The sequence below is a fragment of the Toxorhynchites rutilus genome, chromosome 2, assembly GCF_029784135.1.
Source record: "Toxorhynchites rutilus septentrionalis strain SRP chromosome 2, ASM2978413v1, whole genome shotgun sequence".
Taxonomy (NCBI): Eukaryota; Metazoa; Arthropoda; class Insecta; order Diptera; family Culicidae; genus Toxorhynchites; species Toxorhynchites rutilus.
In genome coordinates, this window is record NC_073745.1 from 299,594,032 (window position 1) to 299,616,101 (window position 22,070).

Sequence of the window (22,070 nt, forward strand, 5' to 3'; positions counted from 1 at the left end):
AACAGGAAGGGGGTTAAATTTCTATTAATGTGGGACAGCACTACAGACAAAGTTACCCACGTACATACAAACTAGTCATATAATCGACCCCGTCCTGTATACCGAAGAGTCTTGTGATTTCCCGGCTCTAAAATCTTTGCTCCACACTCCATACTCCATACTAAGGCTTCTAACATACCCTTATGCAACTCCTTCAATGAGAAATTTAATCGTCAACTTTTGACCGTCCGGATTTAAAATCATTTTCTGAATGTGCTTTTTATTCCGGACATGGGGTTGTGAAATTCACATTGATTTTCGATTTTTGACATTTTTTTTGTTAACAGCTAGGTACCATGCTTGACACTAAACTAAATTAACACAGTAGTAACTATCAGTCACATCAATTCAACATGCAAAAAATGTCATGGTTTTGGCATAATATTGAATGTAATGAAAAAGTGTCCGGATAAAAAAGCGTCCGGATTCAGAAGCATCACTGTATATTTGAAGATATATTTTCCATTTATTGAGTGCTCGAATAATGAATATGACGCTGTTGACAGCTGGATGCGTAGATGCTGGCAGAAAATTGGTACCTTGCTGGTAGTATCGGTTTTGAAGCAACGGGGTGTCGTAGAACAAATTCCAATGAATATATTGAAACATTGGGACAATACCTAAATGCCTAACAATACCATTACCTAAATGGTGACCATTGCCTAAATGGTGACCATTTTTGTTAAAACTGAGCTATTTTTTATAAAAAATCGCTGTTTAGAAGCTCATAAAAAATTAAAAAATGAGATATCAAAAAACGGCTATGTAACGCTTTAGATAATCCATTTTTAAATGCTGTTACCGAAATGTATTACATTTCGTCGCACCTTACATCAGAACCCCTTGGAATGTATAAACAATAAAGAGATCTAGAGATCATTCGAGGCATTGTGAAATTCATCTAGATTATAAAGATACCATTGTGCGCGAGTGAATTGAATACGCAGATAATTGCAGTCGAAATTAATTTAAATAATTCGTTGAATTATTTCTTGTCATTCTGAGTAAGAAACGAAATTATTATTTTTATAAAAAATGTAAAAATATTAAATAATTTCTGAATTTATAGGCTATTGATAAACATAAGAGTCTGTCTAATTGTATGCAGGACAACTCATACCTAGGAGACTAAATGTAAGAAGGAATTTCTATATTTATACCTACAAATAATATGGATCAATTGATTCTAGGAATTTTATAATTTTTTTTTGTCTTGTGGAATAAAGGAAATTTATGAAATCAGAAAACCTGCATATAGTTTTGTTGACAACATTTTGCAACAATTTATAAAATTCATTTACTGAGATCAAACATGGCTGAAAAAAGCTCAAGCATTAAGAAGTCGACAAACGCCACAGCTTCATCGTCATCCAAGAAGGGAGTACCACAAAAGAAAGGCAAAACGAACACTGATGATGTTCCAGAGCAAGACAAGCAGACCTACCTCAATCTCTCTGCAATGGGTCGCAGTTGTCAGATTTGTCGAGGAAACGACGATATGGAGATGGTGCAGATGGTGACCACTGTGATAAGTGGTTTCATTTCTCTTGTGTAGGAGTATCGCAACAAGTAGAAAGCCAGGATTGGAAGTGTCCAAAATGCGTAAACGCGTGGACATTAAGATCACACGAGCAACTCGAGAAGGCACAATCGAAAGCGATGTCCGCTCAATCGGAAAAATTGAAGATACCCCAAAATCAACCATTGGAATATGAACGGAATTTACAACACGAAAAGGCACAATCGAAAGCGAAATCCGTAAAGTCGAATAAAACGAAACAACTACAGCTTAAACTATTAGAAGAGGAACGAAAATTGCAGTTAGAGGAGGAGGCAAATAAGCGGAAATATTTAGCAACAAAATACGCTCTATTGAAGGAAATCGAAAATGAGAAACCTCCATTCAACAACGAAGAAGAACATTCCTTTGAAAAGGTCCAGGAATGGCTCGAAAAAACCGATTTAGCTACCGCGAATCAGGGCTTAGAAGAGCATATAGTAGCTAACCCACCGGAACGTGAATCAGTTCGACCTGATGCATCAGTCCGTCAAGAAACCGTCGTTCCCAGTGTAAAAAATTCACTGCTTAGTCCGGAAGAGTATCCAACGGATTGTCTTCTCACCCGTAGACAACTGGCCGCGAGACAAGCGGTATCAAACGAGCTGCCAACATTCTCTGGTAACCCAGAAGAATGGCCAATCTTTCTGGCCACGTTCAATAATACCACCCAGCTCTGCGGATTCTCAAACGACGAAAATCTATTTCGCCTACAAAGATGCCTTAAGGGCAAGGCATATGATGCAGTTAAACGGTTCTTATTGTTTCCAACGAATGTTCCTCGCATCATATCAACCCTAAAAATGTTGTTTGGACAACCAGAGGCTATAATTCTCAGCCTTATCAACAACATATCTAATATACCTGCACTGCGTGAGGATACACTTCAGACACTCGTGGACTTCGCTATTTCTGTTCAAAATCTCTACGCGACGATTGAAGCTTGTGGAATTCACGAATACAGCTGTAACCTATCTTTGCTTCACAACCTTGTTGATAAATTACCAACATCAATGAAATTGTCCTGGGCATTACATAAACAATCATTACCAGTAGCCAATCTTGATGCATTTGCTGCATGGATTTTTAAACTTGCAGAAGCCGCTAGCTCAGTCAACTTACCGAGTATCCCACCATCAGATGTAAAATCAATTAGGAAACCCACTACCTTCGTGAACACGCACAGTAACGTCAGCTCGCCGGACCAATATGACAAACACATAAATCATAATACGAATAAGCCATCATACGCTGGATCATCCCCATCGTGCATCGTGTGCAAAGCCAATTGCACTACAATCGAAAAATGTAAACGATTTTTAGAGTTGAGCTACGATGCTCGTTGGGCAACTGTTAAAGAATGCAATCTCTGTAGAAAATGCTTAAAACCACATAAAGGCGGCTGCAGAATAAATAAACTTTGTGGAATAAACGGATGTAGTTTCAAACACCACGAACTATTGCACAATGATCAAAAGGATCAATATCAAAATAGAAACGTCGAACCAACGAATCCTCAATTTGAACCGCAACCATCCACCAGTCAAGTCGCTCAAAACTATAGTCATCAGAGTGTGGCGAGCTCGGTACTTTTCAAAATTGTTAAAATTGTCCTCTACGGTGTTGGCACTCGAGCAGAGATTTACGCGCTGTTGGATGATGGGTCATCTGTAACACTGCTAGAGCAGAATTTGGCGGATGAATTGAAAGCGAAAGGGATCGCTTCCCCACTATGGTTGAAATGGACCGGTGGGACCTGCCGGTATGAAAAAGACTCCCGGTTGACTGATTTACAGATCGCCAATCACGGAAACCCAGGGAAGAGGTACACTATTAGAAATGTACAAACTGTAAATGAGCTCTTGCTGCCGGAGCAGTCGATGGATGTCACCGTTCTCAAAGAAAATTATCATCACCTACGTCGATTACCACTCCAATCATATCGTAGTATACGTCCGAGGATGTTGATTGGCGCCAATAATGCGTTTCTAATAAACACAATAAAAAGCAAAGAAGGAAATTCGCACGATCCCATCGCCGTGAAAACAAGACTTGGGTGGACGATTTATGGTGGGAGAGTAACGAAGGTAACCGAAGACGTCGCACATCATTGCTGTCATATATGTGAGACCCCGGTTGACGATCTACACAACGCTATGAAACAGTTCTTCGCATGGGAGAGCTTGGGTATAAGCAAGCCGGAGAGAATTCTGATATCGTCGGAAGAAGAACGGGCTAGGGAGTTGCTGGAAGGTTTAACCAAGTTACATGATAATCGATATGAAACAGGCCTCCTTTGGAGATACGATAACCCACGCTTACCCGATAGTAGACAACTTGCGATTCGCCGGACACAATGTCTTCAGAAACGTATGCTGAAAGATACGATACTGGCTAAAATTCTGGATCGTAAAATGAAAGAGTACATAGAACGCGGCTATGTTAGGAAACTCACATCCACTGAACTACAGGAGCCACGTAATCGGGTCTGGTACCTCCCAGTATTCCCTGTCACCAACCCTAATAAGCCGGATAAAGTTCGCCTGGTTTGGGATGCGGCGGCTAAAGTCCATGGCATCTCTCTGAACGCACTCCTACTTAAGGGGCCAGATTTGCTAACGTCTTTGGTTAGTATATTGTATCAATTCCGCGAATTTCGCATAGCACTGAGTGGTGACATCCGCGAAATGTTCCACCAGATTGGAATAAATTCAAGCGATCAACACTGCCAGAGATTTTTCTGGCCGGAGAATGGTGGTGAATTGACAGTTTATATCATGCAAGTCATGACATTTGGAGCATGTTGTTCTCCATCAAGCGCACAATATGTTATGAAAAGAATGCCGCACGATTCGCTCAACAATTTCCTGCTGCAGTGGATGTAATTACACGGAAACACTATGTCGATGACATGTTAGTCAGTGTGGAAAGTGAAGTAGAGGCTATCGAATTAGCCAAGAACGTAAAATATATACATGCACAAGGAGGGTTCGAGATTCGCAACTTTATCTCAAACTCCTCACGAGTGCTTGAAGCTCTTAGCGAAGGTAGCACTACCGAAAAATGTCTCGACTTATCCACTGAACTATCCACTGAAAAAGTTCTCGGTATGTGGTGGTGTACGAGAACCGACCGTTTCACGTATAAAATAAATTACAATCGTTTTGACAAGAGTATACTCAATGGAAGTCGGGTACCGTCAAAGCGTGAATTGCTGCGGGTACTAATGACGATTTTTGATCCTTTAGGATTAATCTCGCATTTCCTGATGTATTTGAAGGTAATTCTCCAAGACGTGTGGCGCAGTCAGATCGGATGGGATGATCCGATCTCGGATGAACAATTCAGTAATTTGACTACATGGCTCTCCTGGTTGTCCCTCGTGGAGAAGATTCAAATCCCAAGGTGCTATCGAATATGCACATCCATCACGAGTTGTAACGAAGTCGAGCTTCATACTTTCGTGGACGCAAGCCAAAATGGCATTGCAGCAGTGATATATCTACGGTTTCAAGAAAATGATAAAATTGAAACTACAATCTCAGCGGCCAAAACACGAGTCGCACCCCTTAAGTACACTTCAACACCACGCCTTGAACTTCAAGCAGCTGTAATAGGCGCTCGACTGGCCGACACATTCGGTAAATCGCTTTCTACAAAAATAGCTAGGCGATATTTCTGGAGTGACTCACGAGACGTGATTTGTTGGCTGCGTTCCGACCATAGGAAATACAGCCAATTTGTCGCTCACAGAGTGAGCGAAATATTGGATCTTACCAACATTTCAGAATGGAGTTGGATTTCTACAAAAATAAATATCGCAGACAATGGCACAAAATGGCATCGACCCCCTGATCTCCGAAGTGAGGGTAAATGGTTCTGCGGACCAGAATTTCTAGGAACACCTAAAACTCACTGGCCATGGCATCAACTAGGATCCAGACAAACTGAAGAAGAGCTGCGTCCTCATATTCTGTTACACGTGACCTCCGCCGCACCTCAACATAGATGACTTCTCGTCGTGGAAGCGGCTGATCTCAGTGGAAGCATATATATTACGTTTTGTTTTCAATATACGAGCTAGTTCCGAGAAACGAACCAAGATCCTCGGCCCTCTTACATCACCGGAACTGATTCGAGCGGAAAGACACATCTACCGTCAAATACAGCGAGAAGCATTTGCCGACGAACTGGCGATTCTAAGAAGTTCAAACGCTAATAAAAAAGAATTTTCACTGCCGAAAACCAGCGTTCTATATAAATTAAATCCCTTCGTAGACCACGACGACATTATTCGTATGCGCGGACGCATTGACGCTTGTAAATTTGCTACGAACGAAACGAAAGCCCCGATAATATTACCAGGCAAGCATTCTGGTACTAAACTCATAGTGCAGATGTACCACGAAAAATATTACCACCGTAATCATGAAACGACACTCAATGAATTACGCCAGAAATTTATAATTCCCCGAATACGACGCATATACAAGCAGGTAAAAGCAGACTGTCAGTTATGCAAGATAACCCATGCTAATCCCGTTCCCCCTCTAATGGGTAGTTTACCCGAGGCACGGTTGGCTGCGTACTGTCGCCCGTTTTCTTACGTGGGTATAGACTATTTTGGCCCTATAATGGTAGTTGTCAGAAGAAGCTCAGAAAAACGTTGGGGAGTCCTGATTACATGCCTTTCGACACGTGCCATTCATATTGAAATCGCATACAGTCTGAGTACAGCATCATGCATTATGGCGATACAAAATTTTATTGCACGTAGAGGGACACCGATCGAAATTCACAGCGACTGTGGTACTAACTTTCAGGGCGCTAGCAAAGAACTTATGCAAACCTGGAAGAATGTTGACCAAGAGAAATTAATGAAAGAATTCACAAGTACGGTTACCACATGGAAATTTATCCCTCCTGCCTCCCCACACATGGGAGGTAGCTGGGAAAGGTTAATCCAGACTGTGAAAAAGAATTTAAATCAAATTCAGCCTGGAAGGTCTATCAACGATGAGATCTTAAAGAATATTTTAACGGAAATTGAGAACACCGTGAATTCACGACCACTCACGAATGTACCGATCGATAATGAATCCGCCCCAGCATTAACCCCGAATCATTTTATTTTGGGGTCGTCTAACGGAACCAAACCGGCCGTTCCATTTGATGATTCTGACGCTGTTCTACAACGCTCATGGCATACCTCTCATGTAGTAGCGAATTCGTTTTGGAAGCGTTGGGTTCAGGACTATCTTCCCACACTCACGAGACGGACTAAATGGTTCTCGAATGTGAAGCCAATCGAAGTTGGTGATATTGTGATAATAGTGGATCCAAGGTTTCCCCGAAACTGTTGGCCTAAAGGCCGTGTAATCTCTACAAGTTGCAGCCAAGATGGTCAAGTTCGACGTGCTACGGTCCAAACATCGTCGGGCATTTACGAGAGACCGGCAGTTAAACTCGCTGTTCTGGATGTACGGCGCGTCGGTCAGTAAACCGATCTTCCTCGCTGTACTGGGGGGGAGTGTTACCGAAATGTATTACATTTCGTCGCACCTTACATCAGAACCCCTTGAAATGTATAAACAATAAAGAGATCTAGAGATCATTCGAGGCATTGTGAAATTCATCTAGATTATAAAGATACCATTGTGCGCGAGTGAATTGAATACGCAGATAATTGCAGTCGAAATTAATTTAAATAATTCGTTGAATTATTTCTTGTCATTCTGAGTAAGAAACGAAATTATTATTTTTATAAAAAATGTAAAAATATTAAATAATTTCTGAATTTATAGGCTATTGATAAACATAAGAGTCTGTCTAATTGTATGCAGGACAACTCATACCTAGGAGACTAAATGTAAGAAGGAATTTCTATATTTATACCTACAAATAATATGGATCAATTGATTCTAGGAATTTTATAATTTTTTTTTGTCCTGTGGAATAAAGGAAATTTATGAAATCAGAAAACCTGCATATAGTTTTGTTGACAACATTTTGCAACAAATGCTGATAAAAAAAATTCAGCCAATCGGTCGAGTAGATCCTAAGATATTGATACCACCAGTTGAAAAAAACACGGTATCGAGAAAAACGCGTTTCAAAATTCCTACAGTAATACTATATCCCTTGAGGGGAGGTCATACTTTTGGCTGTAACTTTCCAACGAAATCAAATATCGAAAAGGAGCATAAGCTTCCCAAATATGCAAAAAAAACAAAAATACGATTTTTTCGATTTTCCAGACCGGGATTCCTCCTTAAGTTGTTTTTATTTTAAATTTCACTAGCTGTACCAGTTGTGGCTCATTGTTTTTGTATGGTAGAGAAATGGGTAGCAGAACAAAGCACATGTTTCATATGAGTTTAATTTTGAAATACTTGTGCGTATATGATATTTTTCGTTTTTCCATTATAAGTGAATATATAAAGGCTATCTGGTTTGCTAACACGCAAACACGCAATGTTCAATTCGCATCTGAATATAAACTGCACAACTTCAAAAATTGATCTTGAGCTTTACTAATTGTGATTGCCAATCGCCAATCGAATAAAAATAAATGGATTTAAAAACATTTTCAAATACATTTTTAGTTCACGATTTTCTAAATACTTGCAAAAAAATATGTTGATATCACATAGACGCCAGCAATAATCCAATCAACTTGATTAATTGGCTTCCATTTGATTCATATGGAATTCCAGTATAACGTTTTACTACAGAGATGCATTGTTTTGCATTGTTTTATGGCAGATTTACATTGTTACTCAATATTTCAGATGAAAAAATTCTGATCGATCACTGCTAATGGCGATTCATCTTCACTCTGGATTTCCGATTCACCTTTAGTCGGTAGCGCAATTCAAAACCTTTTCCGCCATAGTTCGGAGAATTTTCCGAGGGTATTAAAAGCGTATTAAGATATTTTATTATTTTCCAAATCCTTATAGACCATTCTGCATTGAGTGTCTAGATGACTTCCAAAGTGCTCGCGTGGAAGAATTACATCAGACAACTCACGATTCATTGATTCCCAACTATGAAATCGAGCTCAAATCTCAACTATGAAAGTTGAACATTTCTTCAGACCTATTTTTTGCCTTAAATTGATCCCAATTCAAAAGTACGCTACATAGAACAATTTAATTGAATTCATTTGAAAGATGAAAAAAAATTCCATAATATTCTGTTGTAGAACATTTTAAATAGTAAAAGACAACAATAGGAATAACATTGTGATGTCGAGGAAGGAATTGTAGATGGGTTGGAGAGCTTTGATTTTGTTGATAGAAACAATCAAGTTTATCATGTATTTTTGGGGAAAAATAATAAAACGAAAATTTTAAAGTATTTTTTCACTTCTAAAAGGCACTTCAATCAATCAATTCAAATGTTTTACAACTGCAATCTATGCGATTTTATCTGAAAAAAAATAGAATACTGGGTCAATTGACTCAAGTTTGACGATTAGTGGTGCATGGATCATTTCACGCAAATGAAATATTAATTCCTAGAAATTGACGAGATTCCAATACACCCATACCTCGCTTTACAGCCTAGATAGGTTCTACGAAATTTGACGGCAAAGCGAAAAGCCGTATAAGGAATCAATTATTATGATAAAAATTCATACAAATTCAATCGGATCGGTTCCAAATTTGTTAAATATGTAACATGGTTTATCATTCAGATTGCATTTTCAAAAAATATTTTCCTTTAAATAAAAAATACCTACATAACAAGTACTTAAATTTAAACTTGTACATACATACAAATGTACTTACATACCTAAACTGTCTCTAATTGTTTCGAAATTTTCCAGGTAAAACACTTACAGACAAGTCTAAACCACACACTGAATAAAGCTTGTAAACAAGGGGAAATATAAAAGAGTTTGCATGTAGATATATCGACATCAAAAAAAATTTTTTTTTCTTGCCGCTATAGCGAAACATTTTAGGCCGTAAATCGAAAACTTGCCTTAATTGAAGAGGGCCGTTAATGCGAAATACCGTATAAAGAGCGGCCGTATAGCGAGGTATGGGCGTACTTTGAAAAATTCTAACTTTTCGAGAAAAATGATGCGAAAAAATGATTTTACGCGAAATTCTGCAGGAAAAACTATACAGACATTACTATCCTAAGACTAATTGATCTCGAGCGCTCTATAGAAAATAGTATTTGATAAAAAAAAAAAACCATATGACGAATTTCATGTCAACTCGACTGGCCGTTGGCAGCACCATTTCAGATAGCAGTGAGACGTTGTGGGTGTAAAGACATGGGTCATTTAAGCAACTTTGCATACTTTAAAAATTCGAAAAATAATTAGAAAAATTAGAAAAGCCAAATTTTTTTTTCTTAATTTTTTACAAAATATTATAACATAAAAACTATAATACCTAAAAAATTCATGTCAGAAAATAAAATGTAGGAAATTGTTTAAATTTTCACAAAAAAATGCCAAAAATTTTTTGGCATTTTGTCAGCGAAATTTTTTTTTTTTATTTTAAAAATTAAAATTCATTTTTCTTAAAAATATTTTTTTTTAAATTCCCGAAAATATATACATGAATAGCCCTTAAAATTTACAACAAGTCGTCTATACATCGGAAGATAAGCACTTTTACGGGTAAAAGGTTTTTCAAACAACAACTTTTTCATGATTTAGTTGAAAAAAATACAACTAATCCTAATTTTGTTTAAAGTCAATATAGTGATATAGCGTATTCGACAAAGTTTTAGATGTTATTAAAATATGAACTTTTGTCGACGACGTCAACATTCTATCTGTTATAGTTTTTGGAATATAAGTCATTTTTGTATGAAGACTCCTGAAAAAAATAATGTTTTGCCCGTAACATTTTTGGTGTAAATTCTCACGTTTGACATGTTCTTGACATGTTACTAAATAAAGAAAAGTTAGCAGAGCATGTAAATTGCGATAATTTATACATAAAAATGTTACGAATTAAATATTAATACTATTTTTTCAAAGAAAAAAAAATGAAAAAGTTGTTGTTCGAACAATTCTTTCCATGTGAATGTGCCCATCGTCCGATGTAAGGAAAACTTGTTGAAAAATTTAAGGGCTAGTTATATCTATTTTTTCAGAATTTTAAAAGCATATGTTTTCGAGGAAAATGAATTTTAATTTCCAAAATATTTTTTTTTCAAGGTTTTTTTTCCAAAACATTTTTTTGATAATTTTCAATGAAAACCTAAGTAATTTCCTACATTTCATTCTCTGGCCAACTTTTTGTGGATCTCATAGTTTTAAAATTAAGATTTTTCGAAAAAAAAGTTGAAAAAACTCAAAATTTAAAAAGAAACCTGCAAAAAAATCTATCAGACCTACAAAATTTTAGTCAAAGAATGCAATGTAGGAAATTATTTTCGTTTTCATTAAAAATTACCAAAGAATTTTTTGGAAAAAAAATTTCATTGAAAAAAAACTATTTAAAAAATTAAAATTCATTTTTCTTGAAAACATTATCATTTAAAATTCTGAGAAAATAGATATAAATAGCCCTTAAAATTTCCAACAAGTTCTTCATTAATCGGACTATGGGCACATTTACATGGGAAACGTTTTTCGAACAACAACTTTTTCATGTTTTTCTTTGAAAAAATACTATTAATGTTCAATTCGTTACATTTTTATGTGTAAATTATCGCATTTTAAATGCTCTACTAACTTTTCAGTATTTAGAAACATGTCACACGTAAGAGAATTAACACACAAAAATGTTACGAGCAAAACATTATATTCCTTATATTCCAAAAACTATATAGAAAGAATATAGAAAGTTGATGTCTTCGACAAAAGTTTATATTTTAACAAGATCTAAAACTATATCGAATACATTGTATCGCTATCTTGACTTTAAACAAAATTAGGATGTTGTATTTTTTTTTAAAGAAAATATGAAAAAGTTGTTGTTCGAAATTTTTCCCTGTAAAAGTGCCCATCTTTCGATGTATGGACGACTTGTTGGAAATTGTAAGGGCTATTCATATATAGATTTTTGGGAATTTAAAAAAAGATACGTTTTTGAGAAAAATAAATTTTAATTTTTTAAACAACTTTTTTGTCAGCGAAATTGTTTTCCAAAAAATTTTAAACAATTTCCTACAATTTATCCTTTGACAAGAATTCTGTAGGTATCATAGTTTATAAGTTATACATTTTTGTAAAAAATTAAGAAAAAAATGGCTTTTTCCAAAAAGTAGTCTAATTCTTTTTCGAATACTTCAAGTATGCAAAGTTTCTTAAATGACCCATGTCTTTACACCCACAACGTTTCACTGCAATCTGAGATGGTGCATGAAATTCGTCATATGTGTAATATCATGGAAACTAAATCATTAGGGAATCGCTTATTTTTTATAGGCTTAAGCTAGGAACGTCTATGCATAGCCCGCAACTATAAACGTTAGAGGATCATACAAAATATCTCGCTCACAGTTTACGTGAGTTATTTTTAGAATATGGATTTCAGTGAAGAAGTTCAATGATATATGAAGCACTCTCAGGCAGCTCAATTCATTTATTGATAAATACGAAATACTCAAGTTGGGCGGAAAGTTTTAAAATTCTCTAATATGGAACAGTTTTCATTTAATTTAGAATGTATCGGAATGATCATATTTGAAAAAATATTCATTTTTCGTGTCCACGTGGACATACTCTATATTCCCTGCCCCCTCTCTGTGGACGAGCGTGGACATTTTCATACCACCTATTTTTTTGTGAATGAATAGTGAATGATTAGAATTAATTGTATTGCTGACTATCCAAGCGGGCTAACAGCAACCATTCCAAGCTACAGTGATATTTTGCGTATCAAAAATTGTAATTTCATTATTTTGCTAACAATTGTTATCCAAAAATGTCGAAATATACAGAAGAAAGATAGTATGCCACGTTCCTCAACAAAACTATATAAATCGAGTCATTGTTTACTAATTATTCTTAAAGGGTTACTTGACCTGCTGTGGTAGGAATAGGTGTATATTAAATATCGGTAGGTTTGGTGTTAAAAAAAATCGGTAACTCCAAAATCAACCTCCGAAGACTCCAGCAAAATAAACACCCCAAAAAATTATGCAATTCTACCCAATCGAAGCAGGCCGGCGGCAGCGCACCGCCATAGAACCCACCATCAGCAGCAAAAGGTGGGGTCACTTCGCTGCTCTTTCATTAGTGTTCATAAAGATAGAGCGAAAAATCCTTATTATGTTACCTGTGATCACTTGGCTGCTGCTGTTGCGACTGGCTCCACACAAACACACACAAACGGGCACACGCACCGTGATGGCTTTCGATTGGGAGGAGGGTGGACACCAACGGGAGCGCAGCCCTAAATGAACTCGCAGCCTCAAAAGCGCATATCATCCAGCCATCATCGATGTCGTCTTCGTGGGCCTGTTTGTTATTACACAATACGTACGTGTGATCCTATTCTCTCACAAGCTCTCTAGGAAAAAAAGCACTATATTCTCCCCTACACATATGGGATATACACTCAGAAGGAAAATGGGGGCTTTCAGTATACTGAAAAGCTTTCGGAAGCGCACTTGATTTTTGCAACACTCAGAGCAGTCCACGATTCTCAACTCAGCTTCTCTCGGGTTTTCGCCCGCTCTCCTTATCAGGTCACGTATGGAGCCTCAAATTGACAGTTGCATGCGATAAAACGGTCTCGGTGATGCTGGGGAGCCACTCTCCGGTTTTCTCACGGGATGCGACTTTGCGATGAACTCTTCTTCCTTTTCTTCGTAAGAAGTACGCACCGATATCAGAGCACAGATACCAACTCACCGATGTCAAACATACGGACAGCGAGAAGGAAGAAAACTAATAATCGATACAGCTGAAAATTCACCTTTGCACCGAGGATCTTTGGTTGAGCGATCCTCAAAACACCAATCGTCCCGAGCGGTCGATCTCGGCAAGCCCAAGTTCCACGACCGTGAGCCGTAGTCCCACTCGTCGAGTAAAATCCTTTTTATGCGCACATATTGGTAGCGTAGTCTCCAAACCTAGAACCAGGAATCAGCGAGCGGTGAAAATCGATACACCAACTGCTGAATGTTTCATTGTTTTCAACACTTCACTCATCCCGAACTGGAGGCAATAGTGCAAAAAATCATTAAAAACTAGAACAGTCCGCGTAGCAATCGAGAAAAAAAAAAGGATTGCAGAAAAGTAACTCGCAGGATAATCCACCATACACGCACACACAAACACACCCATGCAAACACACTTAGGAGGACAATAATCGTACGGCGGTTCCGCGTTTTGCACAGATCCACATCTCTCCCAGCCAACGAATCGAAGACGACTGGCGAAGACTCTTCAAAGCAAGACCACTGCTTTCATCGCTCGCTCGATGGCTCGCAGACTCTCATCGTTTCGTTGCTGGCGAAAGCTAGTTCATTCGCGATAAGACCCCACACATTGAAGGGGGTGGGAGTGGGAGATGCCATGGAAGTGTATTGTGGTGGGTCCGAAAGCTCACCCGAGACGCTCCGAATTCGTTCTCTGTGGAAGAGCTTTCGAGCTTTATCTGTGCCACGAGCAATGCGATAGGGTGACCTGCGGTTGGTAGCTTAACAGTTAATCATTTGATAAAGTCTATATTTGAAAACCTCTCATCATTAGAATTCTCTAACATTCATGAATAGTTCAGAAGTTTGGGCTGTCGTTAATGAAGTGGAAGTTACTCCTGCTATGCTCAACGGAAGCACATTGAAGATGTGAAGTTCTCATTATTCTTCAATTATTTTTTAATTAGAGAAATCCTGTAAAAATAATAGCAGTACCGGTAAGTTTCGTAATCAAATTTTCAAAAATTAATGCTTTATTCTGTAAAAATGGTTTAAAATTTAATATTCAAAGTACTGCCCATCGCTAGTCTCAACTTTTTCCCATCTTTCTGGCAATTCACGGATCCCTTTTCGGAAATAATCGAATCGATCCAATTTTTGACTTCATCAAAATTAGAGAAGGGCTGGGCAACCAGGCCATGTTGCATCGATCGAAAAGGGTAGTAATCGGACGGAGCAAAGTCTGGAGAATACGGCGGGTGGGATAGGACCTCCCATTTCAGCGTTCACAAGTATGTTTTGAGTGGTTTTGCGACATGCGGCCGAGCATGGTCGTGCTGCAAAATAACTTTATCGTGTATTTGCTCGTATTGTGGCCGTTTTCCTCCAGTGCACGGCTCAAACGCATCAATTGTCGTCGGTAGAGGTCCCCCGTAATGGTTGCATTCGATTTTAGCAGCTCATAGTACACCACACCCAGCTGGTCCCACCAAATAGACAGCGTAACCTTCTGGCCGTGAATATTCAGCGCGGCCGTCAATGTTGATGCGTGACCGGGTTATCCATACGTTGCCCGACGTTTAGGATTGTCGTAACGGACCCACTTTTCATCGCCAGTAACGATTCGATGCAAAAAAAACCCTTTCTTTTATGCCGTTGGAACAGTTGTTCGCACGTGAAAAAAACGGCGTTCGACGTCTCATGGCTTCAATTCATTCCTATTGCTTTTCAACGATCGGATATGGTTTGCTGAGCTACTCCAAGTGCAAGTTCTTGTTGCGTTTGTGACGGATCTTGATCGAGTGAAGCCTCCAATTCTTCATCTTCAAACTTTTTTGGCGGTCCGGAACGTTCTTCGTCTTCCAAGTTAAAATTACCACTTTCAAACCTTGCAAACCACGTCTGACACGTTCCTTCAGTTGGAGCATGGTCACCGTAAACTTCCACCAAAATGCGATGACTTTCCGCAGCTTTTCTCTTCATATTGAAGTAATGAAGTAACACTCCCCGCAAAAACACTCTCGTTGGTACGAAATTCGACATATTCGAAGTGGCAAAAAACTATGTTGTTTACGCTTCAACTTTTTGACATATACTGAAAAAACGCGCAATGGCAGTAGCTTTCCAACGGATGTCTGAAAATTTGATTCACTGGAATAATAATCAAGTTACGCTATCTGTTGTAAAACCGAAGAAATTTACCGGTACACCTAATAGAAAAATACAATTTAGGAAAAAAAATACTCACCTTCTACACTATTACAGTACGTGATAACGCTCTGACTAAAATTACATCACATTTCAAACAAGGTCACACAATTATCGATTAGTGATTTGATTGGTTGGTGTTACACGTTTACTTCGAAGGATTATTGTTCCTTGGTATAAAGTACTCTCAGCAGTAGGGCCATGTTGATTATACAATTATAGATGATCGATGAGTGCTGCTGGCTGCCGTGCTGCCGATTATTCCTAATACGAGAAAAGTCTCCACACTGTAATGATAGGAATTGATGGCCATGAAAGAACTATCGTGACTTGTTGGTAATTTGGACAAGAGAATCAATCCAAGTAATTAAAAACACATCGCATTTCATGCAAGATGGTTCCATATAGATATGAACGAAAATATACAGGCGTGTATGATGGATGAAGTGACGAAAAATGGCTAAAACTATCGATAAACTGGCCTTTCAAAGTTTTGTGAGCAATTAACACGTTGACTTGTCGTTAAAAAAGCGTTGATCGCTGGAACGGACAGTTTAAAAACAAGAAAATAAAAAAAATGTTTGTTTTTGGATGTGTTACAAAATGTAACCACTTTCTAGCCGAATTTCTGACTATATTTTTTATTCGATAATACATCTACAACAATTTTTCTCACCGTTACATTAATCTACGGAGGTATCTCAGCTCAAATCGGACAATCTTTACTCGAATTTGATAACCACATTTTGGCGATTTATTTTCATTTCCAACCTGAAAATCCAATAATATTTACGAAATGGCGAAACATAAATATCAATGTCGTCAAAATTAATTCCAATGGAATAAATTAACTCCAATCGGACAAACTAATCATTGTAGAACAAATGCGTAATTAGTTTTTTTCGATTTCACATTTTACTGCATGCGTAGCCCTTTTTTTTTTAATTTTCTTTTCTAAAAATATTCTTCAAAGCATTCTATCATTCTAATTTGAGTGGAGACAGACATATCAATATATAGACAAACAATATAAATCTGATCAGCCGTTCCTTTGTTGATGGGTTATACGCACGTGGGAAAAACCTTGATTATGCTTCAAAATCTTATATTTAAAGATTTTGAAGCATAATCTTAGCTTCAGTATCATTGGTTGGCATAGATATTATGAATTTGACGATGTTGATGGTATCCACGTAAAAATTCGCATTTACTGTGCTTTAGTAGGGAAAAGATAATAAGTGATATTTATTCATTGTAAAGCTAGCTGATGATGGTGACTTCGGCATGTTTTCGTCCTAGATTGAACATGAGAAAGCAGTATCACACCCTACACATGAATGCCAAAATGACTCTCATTCAGACTGATTCGAATGCTATATGAATAAAATTGGTTTGTTGAGAAAAAATACTATTGTGATGAAGCCATACCTAAAATTGGATCGTTATTTTGAAAAATCTGTAATCTGTATCTACAGATTCTTGGTTTCGAAAAGACTGAAAAATCTGTATAAATACAGATTATTCTGAAGATACGGTAATCCTGGCTGCGAGCACTAGCCCTACAGATTTGGTCAGTTCCTAACCATCTACTGCTATATAAATAATTTTAAAAACTTAATACCGTAAACCGGGGGCAAATTGATCACTATTTTCAGAAAATTGTGAATATTCCCGATTTTTTTTTGTTAGATTTATACACAATTATTTTTAAAATCAGTACTGGCGCTAAGGCCACAAAACTTTATGGAAAGTTTTGTTCAAAAAAATCCTTAAGTGTTAATTTGGAACAATTTTAGCGGAAATTTTCTAAATATAGCATCGGGGTGAAATTGATCAATCTACGTTTTGCATGATTTTCTTGTATCATATGCACAAAAATGTATAGAAAATCAATTATTTCTTCAGCTACGGTTATTTTGATGATCATTCAAGGGTTTGAAGATACAAAAACCTGATCTAATCCACCTAAAGGTGTGGTCATGCCTTTCCATAATTCGATTTAAACACTGATCAGCAGGTCATCCGGAGACCATTTCTTCTTCTTCTTCTTTTTGGCTTTAAGAGGGTTTCAACTTTTCAGTTCATTCGCCTCTAGGAGGTGGAGACCATTTGGGTTATCTTAATATGGCTAAATACCCTTGAAACGGTCACCAATCGGCTAGTTTTGACAAACCAAGACGTTCGATATGTCGCATTATGGGATTCGGTTCTGGTCATTCGTGGTGCTTTTTTGTAAAATATTTTTTTCTCACTTGTTTGATTAGCGATTACAAGTATTTTATTACTTACTCAATTCGTCAAGTATCGGCTGGAAGTGAATTAATATGTTTAGCGTCTATAAATAATGCTTTGATGCGTTGAAAATATGCTTTTTTACCGAAGTTAAAAATGGAAACGAAAATGCTATTCAGAAAAATGATAATTTTAATGCAATTTAATAAATGATTCGTTGAGGGCCATTAACAAAAAGAACCTTCAGATGATTATTGAGCATTTCAGATTAAAAAAGTTTAAAATTAAATTGCATAATACCTCCTCAAATTTATGTTTGTTTCAGTAATACGTTTGATCAATTTGCCCCCGGATGACGGTACGTGAAATATGCAATTAATATACTAACTTAATCCTACGTCAACTATGCGGTCATATCCCAGACACAACCTATTATTTTTTTAGTAAAATGCCGGGAAATGGAAGTTCCAGCAGAACTTTTTTTTTAGTAGATGTGGATGCAGAATGTGCAGAAATACCATGTTTCACTCAGAGTTATTGGCTTTGCAGGGGAAAAGTATTGCGACAAGTTTTTGATCGTCGAAAAACTATTCTAGAAATCAAGGATGGAGAGGGAAACTTGAATTCCAAACTCTCTTTTGTACATTTGGTCGGGTTCTGCCGAAACGAGCCACACGCCAAAAACATTATATTGAGATATTTCAATTTGAAGCTTGGGCTCCCACTAATTTACCGTAGCTGATCAAATCTATTATTTTATCGTTCACGTGTCTTTGAAGAGATTATGAAAATCTTTAAAATAACACATAAATATAGAAAGAAATTATTTTAGTTTTGGTACACCTGCACTCGGTTCACTTAGGCAGAATGAAAGTCAAAGAATATGGTTTACAGTTCAGTGTGGTTAGATGCATCTTGACGGGGGACTACGTCTTTGATTTCTATATAGGGTGTCATTCTGCGAAAAATGCAACGTTCATTAAGAGTTTTCCAATGCATATTACGCAGAATCGTTCTTTCGATATATGTTATAATATATACCATGAGATGGCAAACCTATCCAACATTTTTTTCACCTGAGACATCAACAGCGGAAATAATAAAACAAGTGAGCAATTCAACAAATAAAAGAGGGATGTTTTGCGAGCGGATGCGAAAGTAAATCATATATTATGCATTCTTTCTTCCAACTTCGTTCCCATGAATGTTGTGTGTAACACGAAATTGCGTGCAATAATTCGTTCTATCTAACAAATCAGCAAGATGTTAAAGCATCCAGATGCATGATTTCATGCATCACTCAAACTTAATGCAAAATTTCATCAAAGCAACGAGGAAAGTATCACCCATACAGTGATCGTTCATTAATTAGGAGGAGGCAGCGATTATCATGCGACGACTTATTGAGATCGGCATTACATCGCATCACAAAAATGAAACGAAAAGAAATATTAATATTCTTCATCACTCATATTCATAATTCTCAATGACTCAATTCCTTCTATGATAGATTGAGCAGTAGAACCAATACGACTTGAGTCTGCAAACGAGCATTATTTCACCGAAAAAGTTACTGCTCCCGATGCCTCAAAATAAGACTAATAATAAGAATAAGACAATGGAAATAAATCACAATACCATAGCTATCCATTAAAATTAAAGCAACTTCATGATTTCATGTGTATTTCACCTCAAAATATCACGAAATCGTGAGTATTTTGAAATTGTTTTTTCGCGCTTTCCCCATAAATTTCATATTCAATGTTATTCAATATAATCGATGACGATATATATATTTTTTTGTTTACCGATTCACATATTCACAAATGTGTCCCACTGATATTCATTAATCATTCTCAGTTAGACAGTTGAACTTCCTGCCAGAAGCTTATTGTCTTTCTTCGTTCGTTACAAACCGTTTGAAGGTTATGAGTACATACAACAAACGGCCCTTTTCTGGGCTACTATTTAGAGTTTCACAAGAGTTAAACTAACAGATTTCTGAACAATGGAAAGAATTACATTTGAAATGACCAAGTGTTCTGAACAATCACAGTCCTACGTCAAACTTCTGTCCGTGCCCCTAGGATCAGACCCATCTACTTTTGACGTAGAACTACGTCTTTCAGGAAGGGTGCCAAATCAGAAAACAGGTCACGTTTTTATGAAATAAAGTTAACGTTAATAGCTATTTACACGGTGAACAAATTCTCATGATGTGTATACCAATCGAATCGGAAATTCTCTAAGATTTGTTGGATATGCTGCACATTACAATTCGCTAATCTCTAAACGGTTTAGATTCAAGAAAAACTGGAAGAATCTCATTTCTCCCATACATTTGTTCTGCCGATTTGTGTGCTAACCCCAACCATATTTCGAATGCTTATAACTGGAACATTTCTCAACAGATCGGAAATATGTTTGCATCAATTGATGGTTAATATTTCTACGCATCCATCAAAATCAATAAAATATTATTTTTCATCAGATGAATTTAAACGCCCTAACTGCCAAGTTTTGATTGACCCGATTAACGGTTTCCCCAACACAGACTTCAAAATCGATATACCTGTGGAATTCCGCTCTGCAGATATCCATGCAATTTGGGGGTATTTTTGTTCCCACCGATCTGTGGTTCCCTAACACGGACTTCAAAATCAATGTACCCGGGGGAACCCGCTTTGTCAAAATATGCAAGTCGGGGATATTTTTTTAGTGTTGAGTACTTTTGTACTTGCTTGACGTTGTGCAGACCGTCAACCGATTACTTGTAGAAAACATGCGACCTCAAATGGTATTTCTTGCTGAAACTCACATAGTTAATGAAGATTCATTTGACCAGTACAACATACCGGGTTATAAAGTTGCTTTTTGCTTGTCCCACTCCAAACACACTGGAGGTGTTGCAATTTATGCAGAAGAATCAGTTAAATTCAACATCCGGTTAAACGAATCTGTTGAAAATAATTGGTTCTTGGCTGTTTCAGTTGAAAGAGGCATGCAGATGGGAAATTATGGAATTGTATACCATTCCCCTAGTTCCAGTGACCAGCGTTTTATTGAAATTTTGGAGAACTGGTGGGAAAATGTCGTTGATTGCAGTAAATTAAATGTAATTGCTGGTGATTTTAATATTGATTGGCTTAATGTACGAAATTCGAATCAGTTGAAACAATTATCGCATTATTTTAACTTAAAACAAACGGTTATCGAAGCTACTAGAATTTCTAAACATAGTAGAACTTTAATTGATCACGTCTTTTCAAATTTTGCTACTGTTCATTCTTCGACAGAGGCCAAATTCAAAATAACTGACCATGAGACAATTTTTGTTAACATTGAGAATGGACAGAAGGACTGTGATAGAAACAAAGTAAAGATCAAATGTTGGAAACAATATTCTCGGAAAGGTATGTCTCAACTTGTGTCGGCAAGCCTGGATTTTGAAGCAACTACTGGACATCTGGATGATAAAGCAGCTGTTCTAACTAATACCTTGAAAGAGTGTACGAACAAATTAGTAATTGAAAAATATATTGATTTAAGTAATTTGAACAGCTGGTACTCTTTGGATCTGCTGCGCCTCAAACGCAAAAGAGACAAAAAGTACAGAAAGTTTGTAAGAACTAATTTAGAAAATGATTGGAATATGTACACTTTGGCGCGAAACATATATTCACAGACCTTGAAAAAGACTAGATGTGAATATATACAGAGGAAAATCGATGAACATCATAATAATAGCAAAGGACTATGGAAAATATTGAAAACATTATTAAATTCTAAAAATAGTATACCGCGTTCCATAGTTTTCGGAGGGTCAGAAGAACAGTCAGACCAAATTATTGCAGATAAATTTAACAGTTATTTCGTTAATAGTGTTCTACTGATCAACCAAAGCATTGAGTTGGTGAGTGAACATGTCGAAATAATACAGCCGACTATTATCAATTGCAGACTAGATTGTTTTTCACCTATCACTTTTGCGGATTTGAAAGGTATTTGTTTGTCATTGAAAAAATCGGCTGGTACTGATAATGTCAACGCAAAAGTGATTCAAGATTGTTTTCATGTCATTGGACACGATCTGCTCGACCTAATAAATGAATCTCTACGAACTGGGCACGTGCCAAAGGTTTGGAAGGAATCGCTTGTGATTCCAATCCCCAAAGTTAATGGGACGGAT

At 37.1% G+C, this 22,070-nt stretch overlaps 2 protein-coding genes across 5 annotated transcripts in view; one reads left to right on the forward strand and one right to left on the reverse strand.

The window, feature by feature from the left end:
• LOC129771130 (probable serine/threonine-protein kinase yakA) overlaps positions 1-15,923 on the reverse strand; it is a 154,099-nt gene extending 138,176 nt beyond the window's left edge. The window contains exons 1-2 of one of the 4 annotated variants that reach the window (XM_055774501.1): positions 13,900-13,916; positions 12,856-13,739 (exon numbers count right to left, since the gene is read on the reverse strand). The gene's annotated coding sequence lies outside the window, so the exon portion shown is untranslated. Of the gene's footprint in view, positions 1-12,855; positions 13,964-15,689 lie in introns of those variants that run through there. The other 3 variants (XM_055774500.1, XM_055774504.1, XM_055774502.1) reach the window with 3 other exon arrangements.
• LOC129766999 (uncharacterized) lies at positions 1,699-4,482 on the forward strand. Its single transcript, XM_055767600.1, has one exon. It carries the CDS (start codon positions 1,699-1,701, stop codon positions 4,480-4,482), a length of 2,784 nt encoding a protein of 927 aa, XP_055623575.1.
• Positions 15,924-22,070: the final 6,147 nt, after the last annotated feature.